This window comes from Neoarius graeffei, chromosome 5 (assembly GCF_027579695.1).
Source record: "Neoarius graeffei isolate fNeoGra1 chromosome 5, fNeoGra1.pri, whole genome shotgun sequence".
NCBI lineage: Eukaryota > Metazoa > Chordata > Actinopteri > Siluriformes > Ariidae > Neoarius > Neoarius graeffei.
The window spans coordinates 33440044-33463815 of record NC_083573.1 but is presented as its reverse complement, the minus strand read 5'-3'; the positions used below and the strand labels follow the sequence as shown (position 1 = coordinate 33463815).

Here is a 23772-nt window from a genome sequence, read left to right as displayed (position 1 = left end):
GGAGGACAGCCCGGCGAAGGTCGGCGTAGGCCAGCCGGTGGTCGGCGGGGAGCTGTAGTGCGGCTAGCTGCGCCTCTCCCGTCAGGAGGGGGAGGAGGCGCGCCGCGCGCTGTTCCATCGGCCACCCCGAGGCTTCGGCGACCTGTTCGAATAATGCGATGAACGCCTCGGGGTCGTCCTGCGGGCCCATCTTAGTCAAAGTGATGGGAGATGGGCCCGCGGCCGGGGCGCTGGTGGACCCCGCCGACGCGAGGAGGCGCCGGAACGCCTCGCGGTCTTCCTGTTGAGCCAGTACCAGGGCTTCGAAGCGGCGCTCCTGCTCCTTCCGGAGTGTAACGAGCGCCTGGTGCTGGCTCTGCTGGGCCGTGGCGAGGGCGTGGACCAAGTCCGCGAACGGGGAGGATTCCATGGGGCTGCAGGACAGGTGCTCCACGGTCCCGGGTTTCGGCACCACTGTAGCGCGAATCGCGTGTGGGTGGAGCACAGAGGACGGCAGGACAGAGATCAGGTTTGTGAACCGGCTTTATTGCCACACTTTTCAGAGTTGCAAATAGTCTTTACTAGCGTGAGAGAGACACACACACACACACACAGCGTCTCGTCCGGTCCTCCCTCTGCTCTCGCTCTCCCTCCTTAAATAGGGCGGTTTACTGGGGAGAACACACAAAACACAGGTTAATGACACTCAGGTGAAGCGATTCTGCCACTTACCTTCCCCAACTCCGCCCTCCTGTCACAGACCGGTGCTTGACCACGCCCCCGCTGCCACAGTTCTTATGCTGGAATGCAGTGTTTTCCTTTCTCCAAACATAACGCTTCTTATTTAAACCAAAAAGTTCTATTTTAGTCTCATACGTCCACAAAACAGTTTTCCAATAGCCTTCTGGCTTGTCCACATGATCTTTAGCAAACTGCAGATGAGCAGCAGTGTTCTTTTTGGAGAGCAGTGGCTTTCTCCTTGCAGCCCTGCCATGCACACCATTGTTGTTCACTGTTCTGATGGTGGACTCATGATCATTGACATTAGCCAATGTGAGAGTGGCCTTCAGTTGCTTAGAAGTTACCCTGGGGTCCTTTGTGACCTTGCCAACTATTACACGCCTTGCTCTTGGAGTGATCTTTGTTGGTCGACCACTCCTGGGAAGGGTAACAATGGTCTTGAATTTCCTCCATTTGTACACAATCTGTCTGACTGTGGATTGGTGGAGTCCAAACTCTTTAGAGATGGTTTTGTAACCTTTTCCAGTTCTGATGAGCATCAACAACGCTTTTTCTGAGGTCCTCAGAAATCTCCTTTGTTCGTGCCATGATACACTTCCACAAGCATGTGTTGTGAAGATCAGACTTTGATAGATCCCTGTTCTTTAAATAAAACAGGGTGCCCACTCTCACCTGATTGTCATCCCATTGATTGAAAACACCTGACTCTAATTTCACCTTCAAATTAACTGCTAATCCTAGAGGTTCACATACTTTTCCCACTCACAGATGTAATATTGGATCATTTTCCTGAATAAATAAATGAACAAGTGTAATATTTTTGTCTCATTTGTTTAACTGGGTTCTCTTTATCTACTTTTAGGGCTTGTGTGAAAATCTGATGTTGTTTTAGGTCATATTTATGCAGAAATATAGAAAATTCTAAAAGGTTCACAAACTTTCAAGCACCACCGTATGTGGAGTCCATGATTGATTTCACAAAATTTTCAATATTGACGAACCTGCTCAGCCATCTCTTCCGATGCTGGTGGTTGTCCAGATCCTTTTGCCCTGCACACACAGCCTTCCTCTTTGAACTTTTTGTGCCATGTCCAGATCTGCATTGCAGCTGGTGCATTTTTAGAGAATTCTCTCATAAATACATGCTGCACAGTCTCGTTCGACTGTATTTGAGCATACTCTAACACACAAAATTCCTTTTCTTTTGCAGTGAATAGCATTTGTATACCTAAAAAGAAAAAACATTAAACATAAAATTTTGACCTGTTTCCACACATGGTGTTAAAAATTTGAGGTCAGTTGAATGAGAATTGACAAAGTTATTAGATTGTGAAATGATATCAAATTTTTTGAAAACACCCCGTATATATATATATATATATATATATATATATATATATATATATATATATTTTTTTTTTTTTTTTCTCTCCGTGCTTCCACAGAAGGCGGTTGCATTTTCTGCTCTCCCTCTCCCTCCTTTTTTTCCCTGTTTGTGCTTCTGTGTCTTGTTTCGTCTGCTGTACTTTTTGAAGAGACTCTTCCTGCATTACTTTCTAAACTAAAAAGCATGGAATTGATAAACTGGTCTCCTAACGAAATTGACACAGTTTTGGGTTCGGGGGAACCCGTCTGTCCTGCCGGAACGTTTGCGGCTGGTTACACGATGGATGCGTGGGAGCGGTGGCGGGTTGTGTGCCTGGCAATTCTTTCTGTGGAGGACATTGAAGATATCTACCTATTCGGAACGATGATTACAGGACTTTTGCTGATTGGATTAGGCATTGCCCTGGTATATCGAGGAAATCAGACAACGGTGACAGCTGTTCAAAGCCCCACAAAGCTGCCCAATATGATTGGAATGGTGAGCAAAGCTGTTGGCACTTGGACTGTGGACATTCAGAACTTTAACCACAAAATGGTTGTTATCTCGGAGCAGCTTTCAGCTTTGCAAGAAATACGTTTTTCGGAGATCAATTTGAATAGAATGGATGGAATGGACAGATATGGACGAGCGGTGAGGACGTGCAACGACTGCGTCTGGAAAGACCAAACAATTCATATCTTATCGACATTCGGCGCCCTGTGACAGAACCGGCCTTGGTTCAGGCCGTTGCTGAGAAAACATTTCCCCCTGAAGGTCAATGCCGGGAGACACTCTCATTCCTCGCATTCCTCTCTAACTCTCCGCGGTCGCCATTTTTACCCCCAGTGTGACAAGCGGGTGCATGACCAGCGCCTTCATGGCTGCAGGAGCGGATGGCTGCTTGCTTGCGCTGGATTACCTCCTCCCCTCCCCCCCACCCCTTACCCCTGATTCCCCCCCTCAAGTCCCATGTTTAAAGTGTACCTGTGTTGTAGTTGTGCTTATGCAAAGGTTTTTTTTTTTAAATGTTCCCACACTGTACTCCTGACAGGAGCATATTGGGGGGGGGGTTTCTTTTTTTTTTTCCTTATCTCGCCTCATGTTGTGTTTCCTTTTTTATCTTTATCCCTGTCTTCCTGTCCTGTCTACCCTATGTCAATTGTATGTTGTATATGTACGGACAGGCAAGGCAAGGCAAGTTTATTTATATAGCACATTTCATACACAGTGGCAGTTCAATGTGCTTTACAGAAGTAAAAGCAAAACAGTAAACAATAGAGAATAAAATTACATAAAATAAATGGGAAAAATATAATAAGAATTAAACAATAGTAGAAATAAAAAAATAAAATGAAGTAGAAGTTCAAATAGGGGGAGAAAAAAACGGCTAATTTCGCTTGTACATGTGACTAGTGACAATAAAGGGCATCATCATCATATATTTGAACAATGGCAAAACATACAAAAAAAAAATCAAATGGCAAAGAATCAATCCCTCAACCTCAAATATTTAGCATCTCGATGTTCAACAGCCCCAAATGAGCTAGATAACCACTGTACATACTCTACGTACAGTTTTAAAATGACTTATGGGCTTTGTTGTGCAACAGAGGGGAACAGTTTTTGAACACAATAATGAATTTTACATCAACAAATTGGTCATACCATGCTGCCTGCAAATGGACGCATCAAAAACAGAAAAGGGTATTCTCTCTGGCTGCATTATGGCATGAAGAAGGCCCTGGCTCTAAAAGTATCCATAACCTTAACCATAAGGTACATAATTCAGAATCTGTCATAGAATCATACTAACACATTGTGTTGTGGGCGGCACGGTGGTGTAGTGGTTAGCGCTGTCGCCTCACAGCAAGAAGGTCCGGGTTCGAGCCCCGTGGCTGGCAAGGGCCTTTCTGTGCGGAGTTTGCATGTTCTCCCCGTGTCTGCATGGGTTTCCTCTTGGTGCTCCGGTTTCCCCCACAGTCCAAAGACATGCAGGTTAGGTTAACTGGTGACTCTAAATTGACCGTAGGTGTGAATGTGAGTGTGAATGGTTGTCTGTGTCTATGTGTCAGCCCTGTGATGACCTGGCGACTTGTCCAGGGTGTACCCCGCCTTTCGCCCGTAGTCAGCTGGGATAGGCTCCAGCTTGCCTGCGACCCTGTAGAACAGGATAAAGCGGCTAGAGATAATGAGATGAGATGAGACATTGTGTTGTGAGAACTACGTGTATCACTAACATTTGGATGGAATGAGCTACATGCTTGGTTAGTCACATTAGTTGATCATAAAAGGAAACAAATATCTTAAAAGGGTGATCTTAAAAGTGGCAATGACATTATCCCCTTTACATTTTAAGTCAAGCTATTGAACAATATTTTTAGCCAGTTTTTGTCAATTTCATATGCCAGTTGTCCATTTCATTATTGGAATGTCTGTATGAACGTTATCAGCTAAAATTGTACTTGCTTGCTGTAGCTAGCTGCTCACATGGTTAATGCAGCATGAATACTGTGGGTGGTAAAAGAGAGCAACTGGACTTGCTTGAAGATTCTTGAAGACGTTTCGCCTCTCATCCAAAAGGCTTCTTCAGTTCTGTCTGACTGGTAGGGAGCATCAGGTATTTATCCTCTCATGGATAAAAAGCTCATCTAAGGTGTCATTGAGTCATCCTGTTGGTGTGGGTCACTGGGGGCTGGTTGTGAACAGCCTCGCGAGTCGTTAGGATGATCAATGGATTGCCCGTTAGGGTGATCAATGGAATGCTGATTCTCTCTGTCCTCATGTGAGTCACTGAAATGAGGACAGAGAGAATCAGCATTCCATTGATCACCCTAATGGGCAATCCATTGATCATCCTAACGACTCTCGAGGCCGTTCACAACCAGCCCCCAGTGACCCACACCAACAGGATGACTCAATGACACCTTAGATGAGCTTTTCATCCATGAGAGGATAAATACCTGATGCTCCCTACCAGTCAGACAGAACTGAAGAAGCCTTTCGGATGAGAGGCGAAACGTCTTCAAGAATCTTCAAGCAAGTCCAGTTGCTCTCTTTTACCACCCACAGTTTACTATGACCTGGATGACTGAGAATCTTCAGAGACATGCAGCATGAATACTAAAAATCGGTCTGCATGAGACTTAACCCCAAAACGTTTTATTACAAAATACTGCTCACCTCCTTCTGTTTCAACTGGGAGGGGGGGTTGAGGCAGGGTTTCCTAATCCTGAGGCTGTATCTGTGCATGCTGAGGGCAGACCTCATTAGTGAACAAGCTAGTTATTAGCATGCATCTGAGGCCCTGTCCACACGGCAACGGATTCAGGTGAATCTGATAAAATTGTTTATCGTTTCGGCCTGGCGTCCACACGGCACCGGCGTTTTGGGTGCCCCAAAATGAAATCTTTTGAGAACGGGTTCCAGAGTGGAAAAATCTGGCAACGGCGCCGTTGCGAAGTCGTCTGGATGAGTAGAACGGATTTGTTTACGATGACATCACAACCACATGACTGTGAGTGCTTCACGCCGGGTAGAAGTGTAACGAACTTGATGCGAATTGTCAACAAATCCTATAACTTGGTTCATGAAATTCGCTTACAAAATATTTTCACTGTGAATATTTATTGTGTAATGGTGCAAAGTGAGAGAGAGAGAGAGAGAGAATATCCCTTAGGGCAGAGTCTTTAGTCCAAACACTGCGGAAGCAGTATAACCAAAACTGCGCACCGCCCGTGCACTTTCCAAAAACAATCCTGCCAGCAAAAATAGGGAAAAAAAGGAGCGATCTCACCTCTTCAGATGTTGGTTTAAGTCCGACAATACATTCCTCAAAAAGGGCGTAGAAGAACAAAGTAATCCATCAACGTGTAGCATTCAATTTATTCTGGACCATTAAAGAATTCTGGAGGATATCAGAATGTTGGCGTACCAGCTTCCATCTACCCCCATTCATTCCTCTTTCCACGTCTCCATTCAAAAAACGAGCATGTGATTTAAAGGGACTATATCCATAGGATAGGGAGTGAGAAGGTGTGTGCGTGTGACAGTGACCGGGTGAGTGACAGGGAAGAACCTAGGCTCATGCTCGCCCTGAATTTCTCTTAAAGTGAAGGCAGAAGAACATTCAGCGCCTGGCCAGGCTTTCTATGTATTAATTTACATAGATGTTTTAATATGAAATATAAATAAGTGTCTTAGACAATAGATATTATTTTACGCTACTGATTAATAATCAAAACTTTATGTGGCTGATGCTACAGAAGAAGGGGTTTATGCGCATGCGTCCTACTTCTTCTATTGTTCTGGTGTCTCCGATGGGACCATCTTACAGCGCACGTAGAGGTGTGGCATGTGTATTGCATCGTTTTCAGCAAGCGTTGCATTGCCATATGTACCTGATAGTTTACTGATCCGTTGCCCATGTGGACGTGATATTTAAAAAAAAAAAAATCTCGTTGCCGTTGTCGTGTGGATGTAGCCTTAACCTAGCTGGCGCACTAGCTGTACAGTGGACCTACAAATTCACTGAACTCCTTGCAGACCAAAATTACATTCATTACTTGTCTCATTTTCAGTGGCAATAAAAATAACCTATGAAATATTTAAGTAAAATGACACGGCATTTTAAATTAAGTTGTTAGCTTGATCATCCAAGCAGTGGTTAAGCTACAATAATAATCTTCTGTAGCATTAATGTGAGCATGTTAGGTTAATAGCCACCAAAGTAAGGTCAGTGAATAAACGTATAGGCTACATTTCTTCAGAAAAAAACTGGGTGACTAACCGTTGAACCTTTTTCTCTCTCTCAGCTTTCTACTGCCTCTCTTTACGTTTCTGGTAACCCAACTTCTTCATGATAGTGTTAATCTACTGATGGTTCATTGTCAATTTTGTTTGTACCGTGTGCAGCTAACGTTAGGGCTGGATTGGAAAGCAAGAAACCTAACGCAGTGTCACACTCTGGTTCTGCCTATGCAAGACTGTACCATGTAATGAATAGGGAGGGGGTGAAATATAAAGACTATCTAGTATAATAATTTTGCAGAAAATGGAAAACCAAACCAAAAGGTTGTTTTATATTGAGCAAATACGAGACAAAATTATTAAAAATATTTTTATTAAATTAACTTACACATGGTAATAATATTAGTATTGTCCTCTGAGTGCCCTCTGTCAATGCTGGGCCCTTAGAATTGTCCTAACCCCCCAACGGCACCCCCGCATACAGGACGCTTTTTCAGTGGAATAAAAGCATGTATTCTATTCCCTTCTAGTGGGTTTCATTCATTTCGTTTGATAGCATGCAATATTCTTAGCATATTGCTCATCCTGTGTGTATTACATCACTCTACCCAATGGAGAATGAGCATTGAATATGGTTTATTGCATGGTTGTCAAGACAACATGACATCACACATCAGAACTGATGCAAATATTCAATGAGAAACTTTTCTTTCACTGGGAAAGAGAGACTAGGCTAATCCAGTGCTAGGATTAGCTATGCTGTAATTAAGCACTAAATAAATAAACTGAAAACTGAAACTAAAGATACACTGAACACCTGAAAGGCTTCCAAAACTTCATTAGATATTCTTCACGCATATTTACAAGTAGTGATGAACTGTTACTCTTAGAGCTGGGACTTCAGCTCAGCCAAAACTTAGCCCGACACATCAAAAAAGCAACAGGGCAAAGGATTTTGCCAAGGATTAGCACCAGGCAGCTCCATTGTCTGTGGTTATTGATGTTGATTTTAAAAGTAACTAAGTAAATTACAGAGGGAAATGAATACTTAAGTCTGAGTGAAAAATACTGGGGCAACCGTGTGTGGAAGAAGAGTCTGGAGACAGAAATATTAATTTCTCAGTCGTTAGCCTGTGCTACTTGCTCTCGATAGCACTGGCTTGACGGCTTTATTAGCATTCGCTAACACTACTGATGAATGCTACACTGGCTGGAAGGTGACTTCACTGCTGTGCTGACAGCTCTGAGCAAGTAGGCCTAGGACAATACGTTTTTGGTCCCTCCCACTATAAATCAAAATCTGATTGGTTAATTCATCTGTCACTTCCTACATAAACATACACCACCATGGCCTTCTGTCCCGGCAATGACGTCCTAACCAATGAGTGAGCCAGCTCAAAACTCTTCTCAGAATAGAGACAATAAACAAAAAAAATCTCATTGTATAACTCAATTTTAATGTTTTCAGGACAGTAACCCTTTCATTTCTGAAGCAATTTGATAGAAAATGAGGCCAAATTAGAATTAGAAGAGCATAATTATTATGAAAATTATGAAAGAATGAAAGCATTTAAAGAATTAAAGAAATTAAATATAACGTTTGAAATGCTGATATATTTGGGCCTTCTCTGAATGCCTAGAAGGCCTTGACGGTTCCTTTCTGTTTACAAGAGAAAAACATACCAACGGACATCGAAAAATTGGAAAAGAATTTGTATGTATTATAATAATAATGGCTGTCCTTTTTTCATGGTATATCAGATATATTCCATTCAGCTAGCAAGACCTTGAACTTGTCCTCGACTTGTTCAATATCATGCTAGCTGAATGGAATATACAGTGGGGCAAAAAAAGTATTTAGTCAGTCACCAATTGTGCAAGTTCTCATAGGTTCATCATAGTTCATCATAGGTATACCTCAACTATGAGAGACAGAATGAGAAAAAAAAAATCCAGAAAATCATACTGTCTGATTTTTAAAGAATTTATTTGCAAATAATGGTGGAAAATAAGTATTTGGTCAATAACAAAAGTTCATCTCAATACTTTGTTATATACCCTTTGTTGGCAATGACAGAGGTCAAACGTTTTCTGTAAGTCTTCACAAGGTTTTCACACACTGTTGCTGGTATTTTGGCCCATTCCTCCATGCAGATATCCTCTTGAGCAGTGATGTTTTGGGGCTGTCGCTGGGCAACACAGACTTTCAACTCCCACCAAAGATTTTCTATGGGGTTGAGATCTGGAGACTGGCTAGGTCACTCCAAGACCTTGAAAAATCTTCTTATGAAGCCACTCCTTCATTGCCCGGGCGGTGTGTTTGGGATCATTGTCACGCTGAAAGACCCAGCCAAGTTTCATCTTTAATGCCCTTGCTGATGGAAGGAGGTTTTCACTCAAAATCTCACGATACCTGGCCCCATTCATTCTTTCCTTTACACGGATCAGTCGTCCTGGTCCCTTTGCAGAAAAACAGCCCCAAAGCATGATGTTTCCACCCCCATGCTTCACAGTAGGTATGGTGTTCTTTGGATGCAACTCAGCATTCTTTCTCCTCCAAACACGACAAGTTGAGTTTTTACCAAAAAGTTCTATTTTGGTTTCATCTGACCATATGACATTCTCCAAATCCTCTTCTGGATCATCCAAATGCTCTCTAGCAAACTTCAGATGGGCCTGGACATGTACTGGCTTAAGCAGGGGGACACGTCTGGCACTGCAGGATTTGAGTCCCTGGCGGCGTAGTGTGTTACTGATGGTAGCCTTTGTTACTTTGGTCCCAGCTCTCTGCAGGTCATTCACTAGGTCCCCCCGTGTGGTTCTGGGATTTTTGCTCACCGTTCTTGTGATCATTTTGACCCCACGGGGTGAGATCTTGCGTGGAGCCCCAGATCGAGGGAGATTATCAGTGGTCTTGTATGTCTTCCATTTTCTAATAATTGCTCCCACAGTTGATTTCTTCACACCAAGCTGCTTACCTATTGCAGATTCAGTCTTCCCAGCCTGGTGCAGGTCTACAATTTTGTTTCTGGTGTCCTTTGACAGCTCTTTGGTCTTGGCCATAGTGGAGTTTGGAGTGTGACTGTTTGAGGTTGTGGACAGGTATCTTTTATACTGATAACGAGTTCAAACAGGTGCCATTAATACAGGTAACGAGTGGAGGACAGAGGAGCCTCTTAAAGAAGTTGTTACAGGTCTGTGAGAGCCAGAAATCTTGCTTGTTTGTAGGTGACCAAATACTTATTTTACCGAGGAATTTACCAATTAATTCATTAAAAATCCTGCAATGTGATTTCCTGGATTCTTTCCCCCCATTCTGTCTCTCATAGTTGAAGTGTACCTATGATGAAAATTACAGGCCTCTCTCATCCTTTTAAGTGGGAGAACTTGCACAATTGGTGGCTGACTAAATACTTTTTTGCCCCACTGTATCTGATATACCACGAAAAAAGCCAGCCAATATTATTTAAAATATGTCACTCAGATCCACGATGAATTTTGTATGAAAAATATAAGTTTTTCAACACGAGAATATAAACTTCATATCTTCAAGCCAACGTTTGATTTTCTTTTTATTATATCGACACATTCATGAACAAAAAGTGCCCAAATTTATCAAAACAATTCGTAGATTTCCTCACGAGTGATATATAGAGAAATAAGTCCCAGATGTAGTTTGTATGAAAAGTACAAGTGGCGTATTTCTCAGTAAAACACTTGTCTATGTAATATATAAAATTGTGTAATTATGTAATCCAGTGAATTTGCATATGTGATGAGTAAAAGCAAGAGACACTGCCTGTAATGTCCTGTCTGTGTGTAACTACAGCAAAACTAGTGAATGCAGCATTTCTCTGTATCTTTTCAGTTAATTCTTCAGTTTCCGTCTGTAAACCCAAAATGCCTTGGCTGAGGGCTAAGGTGCTGACGATGATGGGACGTTTCATTTCACAACTGCCTATGGAAGAAATTAGCCACATACCTCCAAAAGAGGTCAGGGTTTTTTTTGTTTTAAGTCTTATTTCCTTATTTACTCCTTTGAAGCAGACACAGACTTGGTAGGCTGGTTTAAGCACTTGGAAGTCCAGAAAAAAAAAAGAAAAAAAAAAACTCTTCCTAAACTAATATGATCCTGTTAAAAGTTCTAATACAGTGTCTCTATTTTTCTGTCTCTTTCTCTTAGTTGTGTACGTTCTTCCAGTCTCCCGACTTCCCATTTTCATTCAAAAATGTCAGTGGGATGCAGACTGTGATTGCCCAGACACTAATGAAACAATTAAAGCAACGGTGTTTCAATGCCAAACAGAACTTCATCGACCAAATGGACAGGTGTGTCACATCTGGAGGTTTCGTACTATGGTTTTATATGATTTTATATCCTGCAAGTTAAAGCTCTCTTTCAATTTTACATGATAATAGAAATTTGTGATATCTTGTCTCTGCTTCCTTGTCCAGGCTTGGAGATCTCCTCTGTTTCTATGATGAACCTCAGTCGCTGAATGCGACACTAATTAAGAAGCTGCTCCCCAAGCTGGAGGGCTGTGAACCCAGAAGAATTGATAAGGTCAGTAAAAGCTATTTTTAAAAGAGCTTTTTATTTACTCCTGCTTCTTTATAGACACAGGTTGATAAATATTACTGTTTAAATATTTAGAAACATAAAAAAAAAAAAAATTCTACATGTGTATACACACTTATCTCCGTTACACACTTACTAGGACATTTCTACCTGAAATTTGATTAAATCAGTATTTTTCTTTAAAAATGACTCCATTAAAGTAACCAAAAGCACAGAACGTCCATACTTGAACCTCAGTCATCTCTTCTCTTTTTAACCTCCCATTTAATTTCACCCCTTTTATATTTCCTCATCTTTCATATCCCGTTCCATTCCCTTGACTCTCCTCCCTACTGACACCTCACTCCATGTCTGTCCATCTCTCAGATGAGAAAGCAGTTGGTGAGGAAGCTGATGTCAGATGGCGAATCTCCCACCTCTGAAATGCTGCATTCTCTGGGCTCTGGGATATCAGTTCTCTCTCCTTCTATACTGTCCAGTTTCAGCAGTGATATTCTGAATACAATTTCCCACCTGAGTCAAACAGAATGGAAGCCAGCTCAGGCCAAAATCCTGGCCAGGAAATTATTGGATGAGGTTAAGATTCGGACCCCATATTAGGCAGTTACTTTTTGTTTTTCCACTATTAGCATGTTTTGTACTTGTGACATTTTTGCTGTCAAGTTAATAAAATTCTCCATCGTCTCTCATTCCTCTCTTTTTGGTAGAACATCAATGGTGAGAAATTGTTGTCCTTGGGCTCAGTGGTGAGAGGTGTAGACAGTGACCTGCTCAAGAATGTCAAGGCACTGGGCCTGCTGGGAAGTGAGGGCCTGAAAAATATAAGTCAGATGTTGTCTCCTTTACAGAAAAAGGCTCTACTTGTGGGGGTAAAAGGATACAATAAGTTTTATATATTAATCAAAATAAAGCATGGAGGGGCAGGAAAGTTAGATTCATTCTCTTTCTCAGATGCGTGCTGATGTGAATGCAAGTTATTTGGTGAAGGAAGTTCCAGATGCTCTTATCAGCTCTCTCTCCCTCTCCATCCTTGACAAAGCAAACCTTAATTCTCTGGATCAGCTGGAGGGCCGCAGTTGGTCCGACACACAGGTAAACACACAAATACGTTTTACCTGTAAGGACCTTCTACAGACAGATATTCTTATCCTTGTGGGTACCTTTGGTACACACTATACTTAAACCTCCTCTAGTAAAAAATAATCACCTTTTTTACAAGGAACAATGAAGTGTACGCAATTGCTATATATTTCTCTTTTCATTTTGTCCTCCCAAAAAAAAAAATTCATGAGCACCTTTACTGTCTATTTATCCTTCTTCCTGGTCTTTATTTCTTTCTCCATAGTCTGTTTACCTGTTGAAGAAGATTATAGGTCATGGGCTGAAACCTGAGCACATAAGGTGAACCAGTTGATCATTCAAAACCAAAAGATGAAATATAATAGAACTGTTTAACAACTTGCTGCCTGTGAACAAGTCGTCTTCAGAAATCTGCTAGAAAATCTAACGCCAAAAGTTTCTTAACAGAAAGCTGGGCCAAGCTGTTCAGGGCGTAACTTGTGACATGATTGATGGTATTAGTCAGAATGATACCTTGGAAGCGACTCAAGCACTTGCCAAGTCTTATAACTTCCTCTCTAGGACACAGGTAAACCATCCTTCATTTCGTACAATTACAAAGCTCTTCTTTTCCTCCACATTAATCTGATTCTCTCCATCATTTCCTCTAGGTGCGCTGCATGGCTAGCAAACTGTTCCAGAGTCTGGAGAAGCAAAGGCCTGGATACTCCACAAACATCAGCAAATCGGAGCTCCAGGCCATTCCAGCTCTGCTGCTCATCCACCTACCGTATTATTTCTACAGATATACTACAATAATACTAATACTCTGCTTAAGTAATACTACAAGTAACAATAAATCTGCACACACTGCTAAACACATTTTTACCCCAAATACATTAAACTGTACAGGGTACAGGTGATTCAGAATCTCCCAGCCTCCTTGTGTCCTTATTTCCTGGAGAAGATAAGTCAAGCCAACCTTTCATCCCTACCAAACAGTGCACCATCACGCCGGGAACTTAGAAACAAAGCCCTCAGCTGCCTGGTAACCTGCACCCCCACCCCACCCACGTTTTATACATGAGGACTTTCCACTGACATATTCATGCTGCAAATTAATGCAATTCTAACCCTAACCTCAATAACCAAAAATCAACCAGATGGCTCTCGTATTTTTAATAAAAGCATCAGTTTTCCTCATGAAGACCAGTCAAATGTCATAACTCAAATATTTGGGCAGATATTGGGGAAATTTTGTCTCGAGTATAAAGACAATATAAAGAAGATATAAACACACACATCCATCATCCATTTTCTACCATTTATCTGGATCTGGGTCGCGGGGGTAGCAGCCTAAGCAGAGCTGCCCAGACCTCCCTCTCCCCAGCCACCTCCACCAGCTCTTCCAGGGGAATACTGAGGCGTTCCCAGGCCAGCCGAGAGATGTAAACTCTCCAGCATGTCCTGGGTCTGCCCTGGGGTCTCCTCCTGGTGGGGCATGCCCAGAGAGCCTCCCTTGGGAGACGTCCAGAGGGCATCCTAACAAGGTGCCCGAACCACCTCAACTGACTCCTTTTGATGTGGAGGAGCAGCAGTTCTACTCTGAGCCTCTCCCGAATGACTGAGCTTCTCACCCTAAGGGAGAGCCCAGCCACCCTGTGGAGAAAACTCATTTTGACCGCTTGTATCCGCGATCTCATCCATTTGGTCACTACCCATAACGTGTGACCATAGGTGAGGGTAGGAAAGTAGATGGATCAGTAAATTGAGAGCTTTGCCTTTTGGCTTAGCTCTCTCTTCACCATCACAGACCGGTTTAGCGTCTGCAACACTGCTGACGCTGCCCCAATCTGTCTGTCCAACTCCCATTCCCCCTTACCTTCACTCGTAAACAAGACCCTGAGATACTTAAACTCCTCCACTTGAGGCAGCAACTCCCCCCAACCCAAAGTGGGCACTCTACTCCATGGGCTGAGTACTATGGCCTGGGACTTGGAGGTGCTGATCCTCATCCCAGCTGTTTCACACTCGGCTGAAAACCATCCCAGTGCCTGCTGGAGGTTACAGATTGATGAGGCCAACAGGACCACATCATCCACAAAAAGCAGAGATGTGATCCTGAGGCCACCAAACCGGACACCCTCCACCCCTTGGCTGCACCTAGAAATTCTGTCCATAAAAGTTATGAACAGAACCAGTGACAGAGGGCAGCCCTGGCGTTGTCCCACCTGCACCGAGAATGAGTCTGACTTACTGCCAGCAATGCAAACCAAATTCCTGCTCTGCTCATACAGGGATCGAATGGCCCGCAGTAGTGGGCCATACTTCGGGAGAACCCCATACTCCCGAAGCACCCCCCCACAGGGCACCATGAGGGACAGTCATAAGCCTTCTCCAGGTCCACAAAACACATGTAGACTGGTTGGGCAAACTCCCATGCACCCTCCAACACCCTTGCAAGGGTAAAGAGCTGGTCCAGTGTCCAACGCCCAGGACGAAAACCACTTTGTTCCTCCTGAATCTGAGGTTCGACTATCAACTGGACTCTCCTCTCCAGCACAGGCTTTCCCAGGGAGGCTGAGAAGTGTGATCCCCCTATAGTTTGAACATATTCTCCGGTCCCCCTTTTTGAAAAGGAGGACCACCATCCCAGTCTGCCAATCCAGAGGCACTGTCCCCAACCTCCATGAAATGATAAAGAGCCGTGTCAGCCAAGACAGCACAACAACATCCAGCGCCTTCAGGAGCTAAGGGCGAATCTCATCCACCCCCGGAGCCTGGCCACTGAGGAGCTTTTTGACCACCTCGGCAGCCTCATCCTCCCAATTATCCTCAGACTTTGCATCCTCCTTGGATGACATGAAGGTGGGACTGAATACATCCATCCATCCATTATCTGTAGCTGCTTATCCTGTTCTACAGGATCGCAGGCAAGCTGAAGCCTATCCCAGTTGACTATGGGCGAGAGGCAGGGTACACCCTGGACAAGTCGCCAGGTTATCGCAGGGCTGACACAGGGACAAACAACCATTCACACTCAGTCAATTTAGAGCCACCAATTAACCTGACCTGCATGTCTTTGGACTGTGGGGGAAACCGGAGCACCCAGAGAAAACCCACACAGACATGGGGAGAACATGCAAACTCCACACAGAAAGGCCCTTGCCGGCCACTGGGCTCAAACCCAGGACCTTCTTGCTGTGAGGCAACAGTGCTAACCACTACACCACCATGCTGCTGGACTGAATACAGTGTCTTGCAAAAGTATTCATCCCCTTGGTGTTTGTCCTGTTTTGTCACATTACAAGCTGGAATTAAAATGGATTTTTGGAGGGTTAGCACCATTTGATTTACACAACATGTCTACCACTTTAAAGGTGAAATTTTTTTTATTGTGACACAAACAATAATTAAGATGACAAAAAAAAAAGAAATCTGGAGTGTGCATAGGTGTTCACCCTTCCAAAGTCGATACTTTGTAGAGCCACCTTTTGCTGCAATTACACCTGCAAGTCTCTTGGGGTATGTCTCTATTAGCTTAGCACATCTAGCCACTGGGATTTTTGCCCATTCCTCAAGGCAAAACTGCTCCAACTCCTTCAAGTTAGATGGGTTGCGTTGGTGTACAGCAATCTTCAAATGATGCCACAGATTCTCAATTGGATTTGAGGTCTGGGCTTTGATTAGGCCAATCCAAGACATTTAAATGTTTGCCTTTAAACCACTCCAGTGGAGCTTTAGCAATATTTTTAGGGTCATTGTCCTGCTGGAACACGAAACTTCGTCCCAGTTTCAAACCTCTGGGTGACAAACAGGTTTTCCTCCAGAATTGCCCTGTATTTAGTGTCATCCATCTTTCCTTCAGTCCTGACCAGCTTTCCTGTCCCTGCAGATGAAAAACATCCCCATAGCATGATGCTGCCACCACCATGCTTCACTGTAGGAATGGTGTTCTCAGGGTGATGGGTTTGCGCCACACATGGCATTTCCCATGATGGCCAAAAAGATCAATTTTAGTTTCATTTGACCAGAGAATCTTCTTCTGTGTGTTCAGGGAGTCTGCCACATGCTGTTGGGCAAACTCCAAACGTGTTTTTTTTTTTCTTTAAGCAATGGCTTTTTCTGGCCACTCTTCCATAAAGCCCTGCTCTGTGGCGTGCCCAGCTTAAAGTGATCCTATGGACAGATACTCCCATCTCTGCTGTGGATCTTTGGAGCTCTTTCAGTGTTCTCTTTGGTGTCTTTGTTGCATCTCTGATTAATGCCCTCCTTGCCTGGTCTGGGAGTTTTGGTGGGCAGGGCTTTCTCTTGTCAGGTTTGTAGTGGCACCATATTCTTTCCATTTTGCTATAATGGATTTAATGGCGCTCCGTGGGATATTCAATGTTTGGGATATTTTTTATAACCCAACCCTGATCTATACTTCTCCACAACTTTGTCTCTGACCTGTTTGGAGGCTCCTCGGTTTTCATGTTGCTTGCTTGGTAGTGTTGCAGAGTCAGGGTCCTTCCAGAACAGGTTGATTTATACAGACATCATGTGACAGATCATGTGCCACTTTGATTGCACACAGGTGGATCTTAATCAACTAATTATGTGACTTATGAAGTGAATTGGTTGGACCAGCTCATATTTAGGGGTTTCATACGAAAGGGGGTGAATACCTATGCACACTCCAGATTTCTGGGGTTTTTTATCTTAATTATTGTCTGTGTCACAATATAATAAATAAATAAATAAATAAATAAATAAATAGCACCTTCAAAGCTGTTGGCATGTTGTGTAAATCAAAAATGGTGCAAACCCCCCAAAAATCCATTTTAATTCTGGCTTGTAACGTTACTAAACAGGACAAACACCAAGGGAGATGAATACTTTTGCAAGACACTATATGTACATCCATACACACGGTATGTTTTCATATTATTGTGGGAAACAAATGTACCCACTATCTGACCAAATATGTGACAGGTTTGAACTGGTGGGGATTTCAAATAAAAGCTGTGATAAAAAGAATAAATTTAATATTAAGAACATTACAAAAAAGCAAAATTTGATTTCAGTGTCAGAATATTCTTGATTTTCAAAACAAGCACTGACCTCATCTCCATTGTTCATATCTCCTCAGGGAAAGAACGCATCTGCAGTGTCTGCAGCGGATATCTCATCTTTGGGTCCACTAGTGTGTGAACTGGACCCGGCCTGGATCTCCTCTCTGAAACCTGATGCTCTGAACTTCACTGTGCAGTCCCTGACGTCCTGCAAGCACATTCCCCGGCCTTACCGAGGACCTCTATTCACTCTGCTTACAGATCTCTATGGGTAGCGTAGTCCCCTGCCTTACAGACACCTCTATCTATAGACCTCTTCATGCCTCTCTTATTCATAACTAGCTGTGTAAAAGCTGCCGCAACAGCTTGTAACTGTAGATTTTTAGTGGGGCACGATGATGTTAACAATGACAGCATTAAACAAAATTTAGTTGAGAGGCTGTCAGATTTGAATTACGTTACAGTCTACGAGTTAGTGAATTTTTAAAGTGACCCCGTAATAGGCAGACAACAACAAGCATACAGCCTCATGGCTCATTTTGTGCAGTTTTAGATGTACCTTTATTCAACTGCATTTGATACAGCTGATTTGATTTCCATTAGTGTGAGAGATTAACTCAGAAGAGTTGATATCATTAAACAGAGGTATCAGGTTTCACAAAATTTCCAACTCAACTACATATCAAAAAATTTAAGACTTAAGACTAGCCTCCAAAAAAATCAGGCTTTGGAAAAAGGAGACACGTTTTTCCTCTTTTTACTGACTGACTATCTTCTCCATAGTCTCTCTTTTCCTCTCCCAATCTTTGGAATATACTGTATCTTACAATAGAAATTTTGTACATTATAGACACACTGTATGCACTTCATTAGACTTAATTCCAATCATTTGCTCTTAAACAAGATCTAGATAGCCAAATCTGGCAACTTCATTAACTGTCCTCTCTGCTGCTCCTTGCGCAACTTGTAGAAAGGCAAATAAATCAAATCAAATCAATGAAACGTTGGCTTATAGCTGTCAAATCGCAACATTTTTTTTTAAATCTTTGGTCACTGACAAGATGTCATTAGCACTTCAATGGAATATATGTAGCTGTGAATGAAGATGTTATAAAAATTAATATTTGTTGAACAACTGATATAAACAGTGGGGATCTGCCCCACTTGCAACTATGGATGAACCCCCACTGAAAGTTTGTGGAAAGCTTTGCTGTCGTGGGTGTGGCCCTCCCAAGTAATCATTCTGAGGCATGTTATATTATTACGTGCTTTTGACTTCATGAAATATTTTACAACCCCAGATCAGAAAAAAAATTGGGACGGTATGTTGAAATTTAGGGTAGCATGGTGGTGTAGTGGTTAGCGCTGTCGCTTCACAGCAAGAAGGTCCTGGGTTCGAGCCCCATGGTTGGCGAGGGCCTTTCTGTGCGGAGTTTGCATGTTCTCCCCGTGTCCGCGTGGGTTTCCTCCGGGTGCTCCGGTTTCCCCCACAGTCCAAAGACATGCAGGTTAGGTTAACTGGTGACTCTAAATTGACCGTAGGTGTGAATGTGAGTGTGAATGGTTATCTGTGTCTATGTGTCAGCCCTGTGATGACCTGGCGACTTGTCCAGGGTGTACCCCGCCTTTCGCCCGTAGTCAGCTGGGATAGGCTCCAGCTTGCCTGCGACCCTGTAGAAGGATAAAGCGGCTAGAGATAATGAGAGATGAGATGTTGAAATTTAAATTAAAACTGAAAACAATAATTTGTAAATAATCTTTGACCTGTTTTGCACTCAAAACAATACAACAGCACATTATTTGATGGTTTACCTCATTAATTTTCTTGTTTTTTCAAAATAAACACATTTCAATTTTGAATCTTGCAACATATTTCAAAAATGTTTGGATGGTAAAACATTTCCTAATTTATAATGTTACCATTCCTTGTCACAACACTTAAAAGATGTTTAGAAGAAGAAGCCTTTATTTGTCACATGCACACTCAAGCACAGTGAAATTCATCCTCTGCATTTAACCCATCTGAAGCAGTGAACACACACATACCGAGAGCAGTGGGTAACTGTGTTACAGCAACCAGGGAGCGGTTAGGGGTTAGGTGTCTTGCTCAAGGGTACCTCAGCCCATGGCCACCCCATGTTAACCTCACCTCATGTCTATGGACTGTGGGGGAAACCAGAGCACCCGCAGGAAACCCACACAGACACGGGGAGAACATGCAAACTCCACACAGAAAGGCCCCCGTCGGCCACTGAGCTTGAACTCAGAACCTTTTTGCTGTGAGGCACCCGTGCTAATCACTACACCACCATGCTGCCCCAAAACTAACTCACCTGAAGACACCAATTGATGAAGCGTTTCAGGTGATATTTTGTCCCATTCTTCCTGCAAACAGGTCTTAAGGTGTGCAACAGTACAGGGTAGTCGTTGTCATGTTTTTCGTTTAAAATTTCACCACACATTCTCTATTGGGGACAGAGGGGACAGGCACCCTCTTCTTCCACAGCCATGCCTTTGTAATGTGTGCAGCATGTGTCACTCCAAAATCTCTGTGTACTTTTCTGCATTAATGCTCCATCAAAGAAGTGTAAGTTACCTTTGCCAAGGGCACTGACAACCCCATACCATGACACACTCTGGCTTTTGGACTTGTTGCTGGTATCAGTCTGGATAGTCTTTTTTGTTTTTGGTCCGGAGCACACGGCGTCTATTTTAATCCAACAAAGACCTGGAATACTGATTCTTCTGACCACAATACACATTTCCACTGTGTGATGGTCCATTCCAGATGCCTGTGAGCCCAGAGGAGTCGATGGGACTTCTGGACACAGTTAACATAAGGCTTCCTTTTTGTACAGTAAAGTTTTAACTGGCATTTGTGGATGTAACTCCGTATTGTAGAGCTTGATAAAGGTTTGCCAAAGCAATCCCGAGCCCATGTGGTTATATCAGCTATGGATGAGTGACGGTTCTTGATGCAGTGCTGTCTGAGGGATCGAAGATCATGGGTGTTCAGCTTAGGCTTGAGCCCTTGCCCTTTACGCACTGAAATTCCTCCAGACTCTTTGAATCATTTAATGATATTATGCACTCTAGTGGGTGAAATATCCAAATTCCTTCCTATCTTTCTTTGAGAAACATTTCAATAATTTTTTCACACGTTTGTTAATAAACTGGAGGTCCTCGACCCATCTTTGCTCCTCAAAGACTAAGCCTTTCCTGGATACTGATTTTGTACCAAATCATGATTACAATCAGCTGTTGACATCACCGGTTTCAAATCACATTATTATTTAATTGTTTTACCTCATTACAAGCCCTGAATTGCCTCCATCCCAACTTTTTTTGGAATGTGTTAGAGGCCTGAAGCACAGGAATGGATGTATATATTCACAAATATTCAATGAAGTTGACCAGTCAAAACATGTAATATCTTGGGTTCATACTGTCTGCAACGAAATACAAGTCAAAGTAAATTTAGAAATCACTGCTTTCTTTATTTGCATTTTTTCATACAGTCCCAACTTTTTCTGATTTGGGGCTATAGATTAATTTTAACCTCTCTCTGTCAATTCAACTAGGGCCCCATCTAATTGGTCAGAGGATGTCACAAGGTCATTGGGACCCCTCATATTACTGAATGATGCCGTCCTTGAGGCATTGTCTTTTAAGGTGAGTGTTGGTCTCAGACTCATTCTACTGTCTTGTTAGATTAACAGAAAGATCCCGTATATTCTTAAATGACATACATGTTGAATAACTAATTACTTATTTAATATATTGATGAGGGCTAGTATATGTACAGCTATATTTAAATCCTTATTAAAACAAATATCAAGAAGCTTTAGCTGAAACATCCTTTTTATCATCCTTTTCAGCTGTTTCGCTGAATGTATACTTGTATCCCAACATAGCATTTCTGAAACACTTTCTCAAGTGAAGCTAAATTGACTTATTTTTCTTCTCTTTTTATGATGTTCATATTCTCTTCTCCCTGTTGAGATTGATCGTTTAACCTCTACACTCACCTCTCCTCTGTAGAGCTGGCTGAAGGAATCTTTGTCAGATCTGCAACACAACATGGAGGCTCAGTTTGGAGGTTTGGCCCCAGAGGAGTTTCGTGCCTGGCCCGATTTTTCAGCTCTCCAGAGCAAACTGTTTTACCTGAAAACTAAATTCACCCAGCAGCGGCGCAGGAGAGAGAGTGGGTTCATACAGTAGAGTATACAAAAAGAGATGTGCAAGTTATAATCTTTGCTGAATAATGTTTGATGAACCATGATTATAAAGATTTTACTCTTGGATCTTTCTGGGCTTGTGTGTATTATCATGCATGTTCAGATTAATATGCTATGAAATCATAAAAATAAAAAAATGAACAGTACATTTTAAAAATACACAAGTTTACTAAAAGTATATTAAAAATGATCATGATAAGTGCTCATGCCTAACATTCAACAAATTCAGCTACTTTTCAGTAAAAGAAATAATTAAATAATATTGGCTGGCTTTTTTTCATGGTCTATCAGATATATTCCATTCAGGGACTGGGTATATTGGAATATATCTGATAGACCACGAAAAAAAGCCAGCCAATATTATTATTATTATTATACATACATACTCTTCATATCAGCATTCTCAAAGGCTAACGCTAGCTTACCCGCAACTTGGTGCTTTGAGCGTGGCAGTCCTGTTACCTTCCAGCCAGTGTAGCATTAGCAAAGGCCAACGCTAGCTTACCCGCAACTCGGTGCTGTTAACGCGGCAGTCCGGTTACCTTCCAGCCAGTGTAGCAGTAGCGTTGGCCTTTGCTAATGCTAGCTTACCCGCGACTTGGTGCTTTTAGTGCAGCAGTCTCGTTACCTTCCAGCCAGTGCAGCAGTAGCATTAGCAAAGGCCAACGCTAGCTTACCCGCGACTCTATGCTGTTAGCGCGGCAGTCCCGTTACCTTCCAGCCAGTGTAGCAGTAGCATTGGCCTTTGCTAATGCTAGCTTACCTGCGACTCAGTGCTGTTAGTGCGGCAGTCCTGTTACCTTCCAGCCAGTGTAGCAGTAGCATTAGCAAAGGCCAACACTAGCTTACCCGCAACCCGGTGCTGTTAGCACGGCAGTGCAGTTACCTTCTAACCAGTGTAGTGTTAGCGAAGGCCAATGCTAAGGCAGTCAAGCCAAATATTATTATTATTATTATTATTTTCCCTGTGTAATTTACTTGGTTACTTTTAAAATCAACATCGACAACTACACACAACGGAGTGACCTGGCAATGAAAATTTTCTCAAAATCTTCCACTTTTAACGAAGCAAACCAGGCGGCCATGTTTGTTTACAAACTGTCACAGTCAGTCACTCACTAGCATAGAAGTTTTACATCTCCGACATGTCTCTTTTCCAGTTTTTCAGTGTCCATTGGTATGTTTTTCTCTTGTAAATATGCGTGAAGAATATATAATGAAGTTTTGGTAACCTTTCAGGTGTTCAGCACATCTTCATTTTACGTATTTAGTGCTTAATCCTAGCAGTAGCACTGGATTAGCCTCATTTTCTCTCTTTCCTGGTGGACAAAGAAATGATTGTGCGCATGCACAGCAGAAAAGTTGTGTCATTGGATATTCACATGAGCTCTGACATGTGATGTTGTGTTGTCTTGACAATGTGCACGCTCATTCTCCATTGGGGAGAGTGGCATAATACACAGAGGATAAGCAATATGATAACAGTATTACATGCCTTCAATAAACCTGCTAGAAGGGAATAGAATACATGTTTTTATTCCATGGAAAAAGTGTCCCGTATATATAATAATTAATGATATTGTCTCCTTATGTCATCACTTTAGCACTGGTACCTACTCTAGAGCTGATTGAGGATCTAAGTGAGGAAAATGTGTTCTGGAGCCCTGCTCAGCTGTCCAGCATGACGGTCTCAACTTTCATAGATTCTGTGTCAATCCTGGGAGAGATTCATAACTATAGTATAGAACAACTGGCAGCGCTGAGAGACAAAGCTATAGAGGTACGTACACACACGCATCCAATGCTGCCAGTGGAGTGAGAGATCAGTCAGTGTTCACACGAAATATTACATTGCATATCCCATACAAAAGAATAAGTATTCTGAAAGCACATTTGAGATGTCTTTGTACCGTATGTGACAACACGATCAATCTCATCTCATCTCATTATCTGTAGCCGCTTTATCCTGTTCTACAGGGTCACAGGCAAGCTGGAGCCTATCCCAGCTGA

General features: G+C 42.6%; 1 protein-coding gene across 1 annotated transcript in view; it reads left to right on the top strand.

The window, feature by feature from the left end:
• The window catches only part of otoa (otoancorin), a 75206-nt gene that overhangs the window by 40296 nt on the left and 11138 nt on the right, over positions 1-23772 (top strand). The window contains 14 exon segments of the mRNA XM_060921587.1: positions 10701-10825; positions 11016-11161; positions 11288-11396; positions 11778-11987; positions 12119-12280; positions 12363-12503; positions 12757-12812; positions 12939-13059; positions 13142-13260; positions 13383-13518; positions 17602-17795; positions 21106-21196; positions 21566-21728; positions 23367-23542. Coding sequence (XP_060777570.1) covers positions 10701-10825; positions 11016-11161; positions 11288-11396; positions 11778-11987; positions 12119-12280; positions 12363-12503; positions 12757-12812; positions 12939-13059; positions 13142-13260; positions 13383-13518; positions 17602-17795; positions 21106-21196; positions 21566-21728; positions 23367-23542 — 1949 coding nt within the window.